Source organism: Phodopus roborovskii, unplaced genomic scaffold, assembly GCF_943737965.1.
Source record: "Phodopus roborovskii unplaced genomic scaffold, PHOROB, whole genome shotgun sequence".
Taxonomy (NCBI): Eukaryota; Metazoa; Chordata; class Mammalia; order Rodentia; family Cricetidae; genus Phodopus; species Phodopus roborovskii.
This window is the reverse complement of record NW_026126602.1, coordinates 11349570-11362903: the sequence shown is the minus strand read 5'-3', so window position 1 is coordinate 11362903 and position 13334 is coordinate 11349570. Positions and strand designations below refer to the sequence as shown.

General features: G+C 34.4%; 1 protein-coding gene across 1 annotated transcript in view; it reads left to right on the top strand.

Moving 5' to 3' along the window:
• The window catches only part of Malrd1 (MAM and LDL receptor class A domain containing 1), a 602535-nt gene that overhangs the window by 262072 nt on the left and 327129 nt on the right, over positions 1-13334 (top strand). The window contains exons 24-25 of the mRNA XM_051205714.1: positions 6825-7072; positions 10838-11129. Of these exons, the coding sequence (XP_051061671.1) occupies positions 6825-7072; positions 10838-11129 (540 nt within the window). The remainder of the gene's footprint in view (positions 1-6824; positions 7073-10837; positions 11130-13334) is intronic.

Genomic DNA, 13334 nt, shown 5'->3' with positions numbered 1-13334 from the left:
ATTTTTACTCTATTATAATCAAGCTTACCTTTTAAAATTTCCATTCTAGCACTTACTCCATTAGATTAAAATGTGAGAATATCTCTAGGACAATTGTATGGGTCAACCAGCCTGAGCATTTCAAATTGTCTTTAAATATATTGATAAATGATATTCTTTATTGACAATAAAGAGATCATTTCTATAACTTCTGTGACTTGAGAGACAGTATGCAAGATCAAGTAAGTCTCATTTTAGTGCTTTCCTAGGGAAAGCACAAGGTCTCACCTTAAATTTTTATTTGTCTTTCAGGTACTCCTTGGTATAGTAGTAATTTCTAATATTAAATTAGTGTTTCCATATTTTTCTAGTATGGCCCTTGATGGTAATATTACTTGGAGGTTCTACTTCTTAGTAGTAAAACCTAAATAATAGAAAATTTGTGAAGTTGAGCTAACATGTCTTTAGTACCCTTTATTATATTCTGAATACATCAGTTAATGGATTCTTGAATGCTTTGATTGTATCTTATAATCAAATGTCACAATAATCCTCTATAATTTCCTATTCTCCCATTGGTTGCTTTTAACTTTTAAAAATTTCCTTAACTATCTAAGAAATACTGAAGTAATTTAATAATAATAATACCACCACAATGATCTTTGTCATTTTTGACTATCTAAAAATTTCAAATAACCTAATAATTTTAATAATTCATATGCCTTTAATTGGCCTTGTCTTAATTGTGTCTAAGAAGGAGTACAAAGTGGTATATTAAAAAAAGATATAAAAATAAGATAATTCCAGATGGTAGGAAGTGCATAGTGGCTTGCACTGAAGCAAAAGTGAAAAGAGATTATTGTGAATTGATGTAGATAGCTGGGGACATTCTGTTTTAGAGTATGGTACAGCCAGATATAAATCAAATGAGACAAACAGGTAATATGAACCAATGCAAAGAAATGGATGCTTTAAAAGCCACGTAACAATATAAGCAGAAGAGTAGTGCCATCAAATCTGAGTTTTAGAGACCATTCCCTGACAGTATATGAAGGGGACAACTTTAGAAACTGATGGTTACAGAAAGGCACCGGGATATTCTATTAACAAGGCCACTGTGTCAAATAATTTCAGTGTAAATAAAGTTATATTGTGAGGAGTACCTTATAGATTTGAGAATTAGTTAACAACATGTAATATCTGGGTTTGGTGAGTGGATTGCTGGCAATTTCATCCACTATCCTTAGTTAAAGAAGGACAAAAAAGAGTTTTAAAGTTCACGACTTCATCTACTGATTTATAGTTTGATGAGAATCCAATATCCAATACTGTTAGAAATGTTCTATTCAAGAGGTGGCTACAAAGATCTTGGGTTAAGAAAAAAATTTCTATAGCTTTTATAATGCCAGGAAAACACACACACACACACACACACACACACACACACACACACAATTATATAATATTATATATTACCATATATGATGGTAATAAAATAAAATCAGTAGGTGAAGTGTAGAGAGTATAGACAATGGGAATAGCATGAATAATCCCAAACACCAGCAGTAGTTAAAAGGAGAATGCTTACAAAAGTGGAGAATCAGAAGTAGCAGAAGTAAAAGGACAGAAAGTACCCAACCCTCATAATCACCACAAACGATAAATGCTCTTCTGGAAGAGTAGTCAGTGTTGCTGATTGCATACAGCAATGGCATGAAGAGTCAGAAACCTCTGCTGAGTGAATAACAGGAAGGTAATTGGTAATCACTAAATGTTAGTTCTAGAAACTAATAGAAACTACATTTTGAATTTTTCATATTTAATGGTGTCATTCCTAGTTCCTGCTATAGTTACCCTGGCTTACACCTAACTCAGGCATTAACATTTTAAACTTAGAAATATAAGTTGATGTTTACTCACAATATAGTTCTATTATTATGTTATGTTTCCTATAAGTTATTAAGCTTATCAAAATTACTCTGTACCAGGTGGTGGTGGTGCATGACTTTGATCCCAGTGCTATGGAGGCAGAATCAGGAGGAAATCTGTGAGTTAGAGGCCAGCTGGTCTACAGAGTGAATTCCAGGACAGCCAGGACTCTTACACAGAGAAACCTTGTTTCAACCCCCCCACACACACAAAAACAATACTAACAACAACAAAAATAAAGCAAAAACCAAAACTACTCTGCTTAGCATGGAAACTTCACTTTTGTGTTTGCATATTCTTCAAATATCCTCCTTTGATGTATTTCTAAGTCAAATATACTCTCACTATCTCTCTTAGTCAGGGTTTGTATTACTGTGATAAAACATCATCATCAAAAGCAACTTAGGGAGGAAAGGGTTTATTTCAGCTTTCAACTTTCAGGTCCCATTCCATCACAGACAGAAGTCAAGGCAGAAATTCCCTGCAGCCTGGGCAGTAGGGACTAATGCAGAGGCCATGGAGGAACATGGCTTACAGGGTGCTCTTTGTGGCTTGCTCAGACTGTTTTCTTACAAATCCGGACCACCTGCCTGTGGGTGCCACTACCTCCCTGTTGGCTGGGACCAACAGTTACAGTCTTTAATCCAGAAAATGACCTATCTAAGAAGGTATTGGAAACATTTTCACAATTGAGGATTCTCTTTTATGTTAATCTAACCTGTGTCTAGTAGGCAAAAACTGTTGAGCTCATTATTCATACAAAAATACTGTTACATATGACTACATAATGTCAGACTCCAATGGTCAGTGTAAAATAACTGAATTTCTTTTTTAATACCTTAAAGAGTTATCTAACATTTCAAGAGTTAATTTTGTCTTTATAGTTTTAACAAAATGAATTGTATATACTTTCCCCTAGGTAATTACTCTCTCAAAGTAAGAAAGAATATTATATAAATAAAGGAGAGAGCCCTGTTTCCAATTATAATAGTGAGAACCAACATGGTCAAAGGGGGGTTAGGGGTACATATAGGAAGACAATGGGAATTGGAATATATGATGGACAGTGTCCTGGACTGTTGATGTTGGGATTGTTCAAATATTGTGGTAAATGGAGATTCACAGGATAAGAAGGAGTTCTGGCTCAATATGAAAGCTCACAGTAACTATCTATTATGTACTAGAAATTGGGATATGGACAGTGCAGGACCTAAAAAAAAAAAAAAGAAATTTTCTACAACAAACAAACAACAATGAGAGAACCAAGAATAGCCATACTTTCTAAAGCAACTTCTGTACTGTTCCCAAGAGATTTCTGAAATAATAAGGGTCAGGAGTAGTGGAGTGATTTCATTAATCTAAAATGTAGTTATTGCAGTTTCACCTGGACAAATAAAGTTAATATATACTGTGTAATTTAAACACTTAAAAAAGAGAATATGTGAAAAATAAGAGTAAAAGGCAGTAAGAGTATAAACAAGAAGACTGGAATGGAGTTAGACAAGGAAGAATAATAAAAATAGCAGTTACATTTATAAGTGAAACACTAAGAAGAAATTAGAATAGAATAATTCCATGATCAAAATTTCAAATCTTTCTTGAGACAAAAATATTACATTGAAAAAATTGACATGAAATCATAGGTATCACAAAAACGAAAGTAGAAATTACAATGAATAAAATTATATGTCTAAACGATGGATTAGGCACTAAGTTATACAATGTAAAAGAAGTATATAAACCATGGTGTAGTGAGATATTTACTTTGTCTGCACCTGTGGCACTGACCACGCCCATTGGCATGGGCACAGGAGCAGATGGGGGAACTGGGTCTAGGTAAGGGGCCCTGGAGCTCTCTCTTGCTTGCAACAAGGGGACAAAAAAGCATCCAGAGGCATCCTTGGGGCCAGCATTCTGTTGGTTTCATCTGTCTCTGTTGTAAGTTACTTCTCCCTGAACAAACATCTATTAAGCCTATTTGTTTTTCTAGTAGTAGAGTAGATAGTGACATATGAATAATTAAAATATAGACTAAGAATTAAGGTTAGCTGAACAAGTAACCAATCAATATAACATAGACTTCTGAGTCAAAATAATTGCATATGTACAGTAAAAAGATACAATAAAGATATGATTTAGTAACTTTCTCCTGCATCTGTTTAAAAATATATTTGTATATGTAACAAACAAAAAACAAACAAATAAGACTCAATTTTTGAATAATTTTTCAAAATACTTCTATGATTTTGATTTATTTGGATTTAAGTCTGGACACACACTATGAAAAGCAGTTTTTAATTAAGAAGTGCATGACAATTAGAAGCCCTAAACTGAGTGTAATAGAGCCCAATCCACAGAGATGTAAAGAAAATAGAGGCCAGTATTCAGAAGTTATGTCTAGGTAATAGGTAGTGTTTCAGAGAGATCTAAAATATATGCTCCCCCAGGCAATTCCTTCTCTGAAGTGAAAATATTGTATAATGTAAGAGGAAAGTTTTATTTTTGATGACAAGATAAAAATCTTATGGGTCACATAAAGCTCTCAAGATCAACCAGACAGAACTCACAGTCATTCACAGTGATCTTTGATCATCCAGAGACAATCCCTGACCAATCAGGCAGAGGCCACAGTCAGCCATAAAGATTTTAAAGGCATTTACAGTAGAAAGATGAAATATTTACCCCAAACTGAGTGGTAATTTTGTTATAATAAAAAAGGTGGGGTTGGGAATTTAACACAGTAGTAGAGCATGTACCCAGAAACCACATTTTTCTCAGAGTATGTGTATGAGTTTGAATTACAAATACTTTCGTGAATCACAATTCCTTTGTTATGGAAACAGATTAATAAAACATGAAACAGTTTAAGAAATCAGGTTATAGAACAATATTAGGGAGGATTCTAATTCTAAGTGAGAACAAGAAAATGGTACTGGATTTGTGCTTTCTTTAATGTGTCCTAAGCAAGCAATTTGTAAGTCATGACCAGTGTAGTATATGGCTTAATCATGAAACATCTTCACCATCATTGTTAGTTTTATAGCCTATTACGCAACTATTAAGGGATGTCTATGTAACTTCCATAAACATGAAAATGAAAGAGAAATTATCTTGAACAATAAAAGTAATGAAATATTCAAGGGGACATCTGGGTGATAGTTTGGCATTTAGTACAACTTAACCTTTAATATCTGCAACTGACTGCAATAACTAATTCAAGTTATTATATATTTTATTTTTTACAAAATTTCACAAATTTTTCCATGCTAGATTAAGTGACAATTAGACATAATAAATTATAACTTTTGTTTCAGGCAGTATTTCTCAAGTGAAACTCTAATACAAAATGATAGTATTCTTAAACTTTTTTTACTAAAACAGAAGAAATAAAGATTAAAGAAAAGAAATAGTTAATCTCACTGACTAAAGACATTTCAGGGAGTAAAAGTGTAAAATGTTAAAACTTTTTCTTAATGGATTTGAGGATAGTGCTAGACTTGTTAAAAAAATTCAATTTATGTGAGCCATGACCACACCTGTATATAACAAACTGAATATTATATCAAACATTGCTGTGAACATACCATTGTAGGGTTTTATTATTGCATGACAGAACCAAGTACCCAGGTACTTTGAATTATGTAATCACTTGTATTACTTCAAGAGTTCATGCAATATGTTTTGATCATAGTCAAGCTCCTCCTTCTCTGATACTTCCCTTTGCCTCTGCAGTCAACTTTTTTTTCCCTGTTGCTCTTCTTATATCCTTCAAGACAAATTTGTGATGTTCTTGGATGTGTGACCTTCAACTGGAGAGTGGTCTACTTACCAAGGGCTACACTCAGAGAAAACTGCCTCTTCATCTCCCAGAAGCTGACAACTGTCAAGTGCTCCAGGGCTAAGAATGGGATTGTATTCCTACACCACCCCATCTTACTCCTTGATGAGATTGGTTTTCTTTTGCCTTACATATGTTTTGTGCATGCTGTTACAACTGCTGCAAGTTCATATGTGCAGCTTCCTGCTTTGTACAAAGTGTTTTCTGCTACTCATCTTCTATTTCAGGATCTTATGCTCTTTCAGTAGTATCTTCCACAGTGATTCTTGAGCATGTTGAGTGGGGAAGGGTGAAGTATATTTCCCTTTTAGTCTGAGGACTCTGAAATCTGTTATTCTCTGCACCATGGCTAGTCATGTTGTGAATCTTTGTTTTAAATACTATCTACTGCAAGTAGAAAAATCAGACAAGGTTGAATGATGCATTGATCTTTGGGTATGATGATAAGCCATTAGAAGGAAGTTTCTATGAAATCCTTCTCCTTAGAGCCCAAGAAACCCTGCAGAAGAGGAGGTGGAAATATTGTGAGGGCCAGAGGGGATGGAGGACACCAGGAGAAGGCCTTCTGAATCAACTGATCAAGGCACATATGTGCTCATAGAAACAGAAGCAGTAAGCACAGGGCCTACATGGGTCTGTACCAGGTCCTCTGCATATATATTATAGCTTTCAGCTTAGTATTTTTATTGGAGTACTGACTGTGAGAACAAGTGGGTCTCACACTCTTGGGACAATTTTCCTCATGTTGAGTTGTTTGTCCAACTTCGATATGAAAAGTTTTGTATCATCTTATTGTATTTTATTTTGTCACATTTGGTTATCATTTCTTACAAGTCTGTTTTTTGGTACTTTTTTTCCTATCTATTGAGAGACAGAATAGGAGTGAATTTGGAGGAGAGGGGAGGTGGAGAGAAACTGGGAAAAGTAGAGGGAGCTGAAAATATATTCAGTATATACTGTATGAGAAAAGAGTCTATTGTCAGTAAAACGGGAGAAATAGAAAAAGAAGATTTAGGGGAAATAAAAGAAAAAAAAAAGGCAGTTTTTCTTTCTTTCCAACCTGATGCCATTTTTCCAGGTTCCTCTAGTGGACGCTGTGACTTCGAATTTGACCTTTGTGCCTGGGAGCAGGATCAAGATGAGGACTTTGACTGGAATCTGAAAGCTAGCAACTTTCCAGCTACAAGCACAGAGCCAGCTGTGGACCATACCCTTGGGAATTCTTCTGGCCATTACATACTTCTCAAAAGCTTTTTCCCACAGCAGCCCATGAAAGCAGCCAGAATTTCAAGTCCCATTATAAGCAAGAGAAGCAAAGACTGCAAGGTATGGGGGCAAATTCAGGGATCTTAAAAACAGCTATTGAAAAGGTCATGTACAGAAAACAGAATCCCTGGGTCTAGACAAGATGTGTTTTTGAACTTACTCAGCATAACATATTCGAGGAGGAAAGAATAAACAGGAGCAGCTATTAGAACTATTAAAGTAATTATCTTATTAATGTACTATTCAGATGTCAGAATTTTGAAAATGATTGGGAAAATGCCATGCTTAACTTTTTCCAGTATATAATACAAAATAAGTAACATGCCGGGGTTTTCTTTGTTGTTGTTGTTTTTTTTGTTGTTGTTGTTGTTGTTTTTTGTTTTGTTTTTTTTTTTGTCCCTCTAGGAGTTTTGTGACTATGGAAACTGAGAATTTAATGACCACCACTAAGAAAAATAAATAAATAAATAAATGCATACATAATAGGCAATTTATAAATAATATATCCAAGACTATAAATAATATATAGTTCAGGCTAGCTATAAGAGACAGAGAAGTCTTTTCAGAGAGGGAAAGAGTAGATTTTGTTCTTAAATCAAGAAAGAAAAATTATAGGTAAGAAAAAAACTTGACTTCATGCTTAGCTTAAAAATATTTGAATAAATGTCTAAGTTTTCTCAGCTACAGAACTCAACATAAGTAAATTTAATTCAAGGCAGTAACTATAAAAAGAGCTCTTAAAAGTGATTCCCTTGTTACCTTGCTAACAACAGACTGTTAAAGAAATATTCTACTTGCTTGTATTATGAGATATGTAACATTAAAATTATGGGGCAGCATACAAATACTGGGTTGGATGTTCCCCAATATTTGAACACTAAAAGGAAGTATGTTACATTCAAAGAGGTTTTTGTCAGGTTCGATGAAAATTGCACAATCGAAACTGTTATGATCTTCAAAGCCACGCTCTTTGTTGTACTGTGTGCACAGTATAGGTAAGTGTAACCCAAGAATGGTCTATGGATCAACCTTCAGCAGAAGTCATCATTTCCATCAATCTTAACCCTTGGCAAACCTTTAGTTCATCAAAGAGGATTTTCTGTCTCATCCTAAACTGACTTCTCAGTAGGATTCTCCCTCAGCTGGGCAGTGAGGTTTACACAAGAGGAACTGAATCGGAGTTTTAGAGAAAGGACTTGGCCAGAAGTTTAGAGAAGTGGTTTTGTACCAAATTAATCTATTTTTTTTTTCATTTAAATTTAAAACAAGCTTGTTTTACATGTCAATCCCAGTTCCTGCACCCTCTTGTCCTTCCCTGTTCCCCCCCACCAGTAACCCCCATCCCATTCCTTTTTTGCTCCCCAGGGACAGTGAGGCCTTCCATGGGGAGTCTTCAAAAATCTGTCATATCATTTGGAGCAGGGCCTAGGCCCTCCACCATGTGTCTAGGCTGAGAAAGTATCCCTCTATGTGGAATGGGCACCCAAAATACATTCCTATACTAGGGATAAATACTGATCCACTACCAGAGGCCCCATAGACTTCCCAGTCCTCCCAACTAACACCACATTCAGGGAATCTGAGTCAGTCCTATGCTCATTTACCAGCTATCAGATTGGAGTCCATGAGTTCGCCTTCAGGTCAGCTGTTTCTGTGGGTTTCTCCAGACTGGTCTTGACCCCTTTACTCATCTCTCCTTCCTGTCTGCAACTCGATTCCAAGAGTTTAGCAATAAATCATCGTTTTTACATGCTTTTGCTGTCTTGCAAATAACTGAAATTTCCTCAAAATTAAAAGCCAGACACAACAGATTTCATATATGTTAAGACTATGTATGTCCATAAATTTAACTGTATCTATCCCTAGGAAAGTCTCAAAATCGCAAGTTAGTTTTACTCTATACATCTAATAGTAAAGCATGAAATATATAAGATCATAGTTTGACTTCCAAATGTGTTTATTTCAGTATTTACTATGAATGCTTAAAATTGTTTTGTCATAAAAACTAAACATCTCATCACTCTCTATATCCCTTTGATCACCAAGCTATAGTTGCTCCTAATTAAATTATCTGTTTGAGAATATTAAGAAATATCTGGAAGTGTCAAAATTTTAAGAGGAATGACTCCTTTTATTAATATTTATTATCTAGATTGAACACAAACAGGCAAGAAAAAGTCATCCTGAGAATTATTGGATCTCTAGGATGATAAATATTTGTATGAGGTAAGCAGAAAACCCTCAAAGTTTTGGTAAAATTATCTGTGTTCTTCCACCCTATAGAATAGCTTTAACCAATGAAAATTAAATTTTTTCTGCATTTATGAAAGACAAATAGCAGGGAGAATACCAAAACTGACAGAAAAAAATAAATCTCCATATAATGCAAATTTTATATAAAAATATTTAGAAGACTTAATATTTTGCACATGTTAATTCCTTCTTGTTGCCCTGGGGATAGTTTATGTTTCTATCAATAGTCTCCATGGAAAGAAAGGTGAGGGTGGTGTTTCCATATTAACCTATTGGCATGACTCAAAAATACTTTAAGGTGGAGATATAAAATATGTGTCATAGTTTTTATATGAATGAAAAAAAATATAAAGCAGAACATTGGGTGGGTATACCTGAGTCTGCCTGGGAGCCACACAGCAGTAGGTCACAAAGCTGTTGATGCTTCATGGGCTTGGTCCAGTCCTTTATATTCATCACTGAAATCAGTAATCTAGGTAAGTTTTAGTGTTCCAAGAAAAAACGTCATAAAATCTACCTTAGAAAAATCATTTAGTGGAAGATAATTTCATAAAGAAAAACAGTTGGAGATTTCATCAGCTAGGGAATTTGAATGTTCATGTAACATGACTCTTAGTCCAGGCTTTAGTAGTAATCCACCACACATATTAACTAATCATATTTTTTGCTTTTTAAGCATATGCATACTATTTCTCCAAAATATTATATGCATAAATGTTGGTGTTTCAATAGTGTATTCTTTTTGTATAAAGTAGCCTTCTATAATCTTTTTCTCTCAGGCACCTGGCCAAATAGAATCTTTAAAAAGCTCTGAATCACTTCTTGTTTATAACTTACTTTCTTCTTTTCCCCTGAACTTTCCTTCATTCTCTTGCATTGTGTCATGTGACTGATACTCTAGTAAGCTCTGTCTCTGATATATTGGAATATGAATCCCTTGAAATAGTAGCTTTATTACTTTTAGAAGTTTCAGAGTCTGTTCTGCTGGTGCCTCTTGTTAGCATCCCAAGTAAAATCTAGTAATCTCTGCAGGATTTGCTATATGGAATTCCATGTATCTTATAGAAATAAAAAATGTACTTCTAGTGTAAGAATGTGTTAGAATATGGAAAATACACCTCTGGCATTTAACATAAAAACGTTAATTTGGGCCATAATGAAGCCATTTTGATGGTGTCATCAGTCCATTTGTGCAAACAGAGCCCTCTGTGACTTATTGCTTCATAAAGTTTCTGTGTCTTAGTACGTTGGCATTGGAGGTTAGTTACCAACATGGGGATTTTATAGAAAGTCTGAAATTTTTAACCTTAAGGAATCTTACTTTAAAAATAAAAAAAAGCATTTTAATTTTTCTACTGAATTTATATTCAGCTTTATTTTACTATCTTCCCTACATATAATTCAAGACCTAGCCTTTCCTACTTTCATTTAGTGCTAAAGTGCTTAGGAATCAATAGAACATCCATATTTAATTTGCCTTCCAGATATGTTAATAAAGAAGAGGATATTGAAGTATTTTTTGAAGTGCAAACAATTATACTCATCATTTGTAACTTCCTGTTCTTGCTACAGATCATTTTTAATTATCACATGTATGGCACTGGTATTGGAGCCCTCGTCTTGCTCCAGGTGACAGTTGCAAACCACACAAAGGTACTCCTCAATCTCACTGAAGAACAAGGCAATTTTTGGCAGAGAAAAGAACTATCATTGTCTAGTGATGAAGACTTTCAACTCAAGTTTGAAGGCAGAGTTGGGGAAGGGTATCCTGGTAATATCGCCCTTGATGACATTATACTTACAAAAAGCTGCCTGCCATCTCATTACTCCACAAGGGAAGAAATTACTCTTCCCCTTCCAACAGGTATGTTCTCAGTTGTATTTGCTTTGTGTTTTTATATGGTGTAGGGCAGAAGGTAAAGAAATGGGTGCAAGTGAAATATATTCCTAATAATGCATTGCTTCATAATGAAAAAATGTCTTTAAACTAAAATGCATCTTCCAGGCTATTACAAAAGTCTTTCAATATTTTCCAAGCCCTGTAGTACTTACCAGTTCCTGAGTTATCTATCTAGAGGATTGTCTTAGATACGTTGAATAGAAGAAGACTCTATTGAAAGGAATTTGATTTTGAATCAGATAAGGTTTAAGCAAACATTGCCATATATTTTTAAAAATACAAAGACAATCAAGAGCTAGGTATTCTGTTTTAATTAGATATTATTCTGGTTATGTGCTCTTTCAGGCACAAGGAGGCTACCTTCTAATAAAACTACTAGTGAGTTAAAAGTAATGCAAGTAAGTAGTGCATTTAATACATCTAAGCTGGTGAATTTCATAGCTTAACATCAGGATACACTGCATTGAACCAGATGCTTTACCTTGTATTGCACAGTTGATGAGAACTACTGTTCCCAGCACCAGAAGAGTAGTGCACCATGCATGGATACCCCAGGTTAAGTTCAAACTGTGCAATGTTTGGTATGATTCCCATAGAATGTTAGTTACCTTCTCCCATCATATAAAGGGGATAAAATACTATTGAACTAAAAGAAATCATGAACAGTCTGTAATTTCCTATTCTTTGTAGACAAATGAATGTATCTGAATAGCTGAATGTATATATTGAAATACTTTATGATTTCAAATGTCCACATGCCCTTTTATTCTGAAATATCTAGTGACTTCTTAAAAGCACTATTAAAATTCATTGAGTTAGCAATTTTCAATATATTCAGATGAGAACATGGTGAACACCATGAATTTACACCTGTGGTATAATATAAAAATGGCACATAGTATATAAATGATGAGAGATATTTTGCAAACTTATATTGTGACAGATGTTAATATGTAACCAGAAGTATAGTGTACAAAAGGCTATATTTTCTGCTTGTCTAAACCTTTCTTGTACTTAAGAAAAACAAATGTCTTCCATACAGAATAAGTTCAATAATTTGTCTGGATTTTCCTGTTGATCCAAAAAAGGGAACTCCATCACTTTTGCTTTTCCATTTCTGTTCATCATAAAAGTAGTATTTAAATATGAGTGAGAGAAAGATTTTATCGGGTTTTCACTAGAAAGTAATATATGCACTATATCTTCAATAACTCTAACACTGTGTATAATCCCATAGAAAATACAAGGATATCAAGATTTATATTGAGAAGTAAGTCTGCTTAGATGGATTATTTGAAATGTCATTTGGCTTCTTCAGTTAATATATATCCTGAGAAAGCATATCCTTCCTTCATGACTGGAGTACAGGAACAGCATCTATGCTGATGTTATTCAAGCCTGTTATATAAGAAAGTGAGTTTTTGAACTTACTGAAAAATAACCTAAAACATTCAAGGGGTAGGAGATCACACATTTTTGTGGACCCATTTTAGTTTTCAACTAACAACTATGATAAATAAATTAAATTTTATTGGGGGATATTGAGACCTTGAACTTATGAACTATTTCTAAAAATGACTTAAAATACTCAATGAAGTAAGCAATTATTACACAATATTACTGATTATATATTAAATATGAAGTTAATGGCATATGTAAATAAAGTTAAACTCTGTTTATCCTTATAACAGTTTAGTGTGTGTTAAGATTTGTAACTAATGAGGCACAGGGAGGACAGATCAATTGTTGAAGTACTTGTTGCAAAGTGTGAGGGCCTGAGCCTTATCCCTAGAAGGAGTGGTGGTGGTGTGTGGAACCCATGATTAGTAATCCCATGCCAAAGAGACAGAAATGGACAGATCCAAAGGGTTACCATGCCACCTGGGTATGTCTGATCAGTGAGGCCCAGGAACAGTAAGAGATCCTGTGTCAAGAAGCCAAAGCAAATACACAAAAATACAAGGTAGGTGGCTCCTGAGGAACAAGACCTGACATTGACTTCCAGCCTCCATACATGTACAAATTTAATGCACACATGCATGTATATACATACAGATTTGTAATAACACACATATATTCACATAATCACCATGCACACATACACATATATAAATTAGTTTTGCTCAATATAAACTAAAAGAATCTATATTCTGAGGCTATAGAAATAAC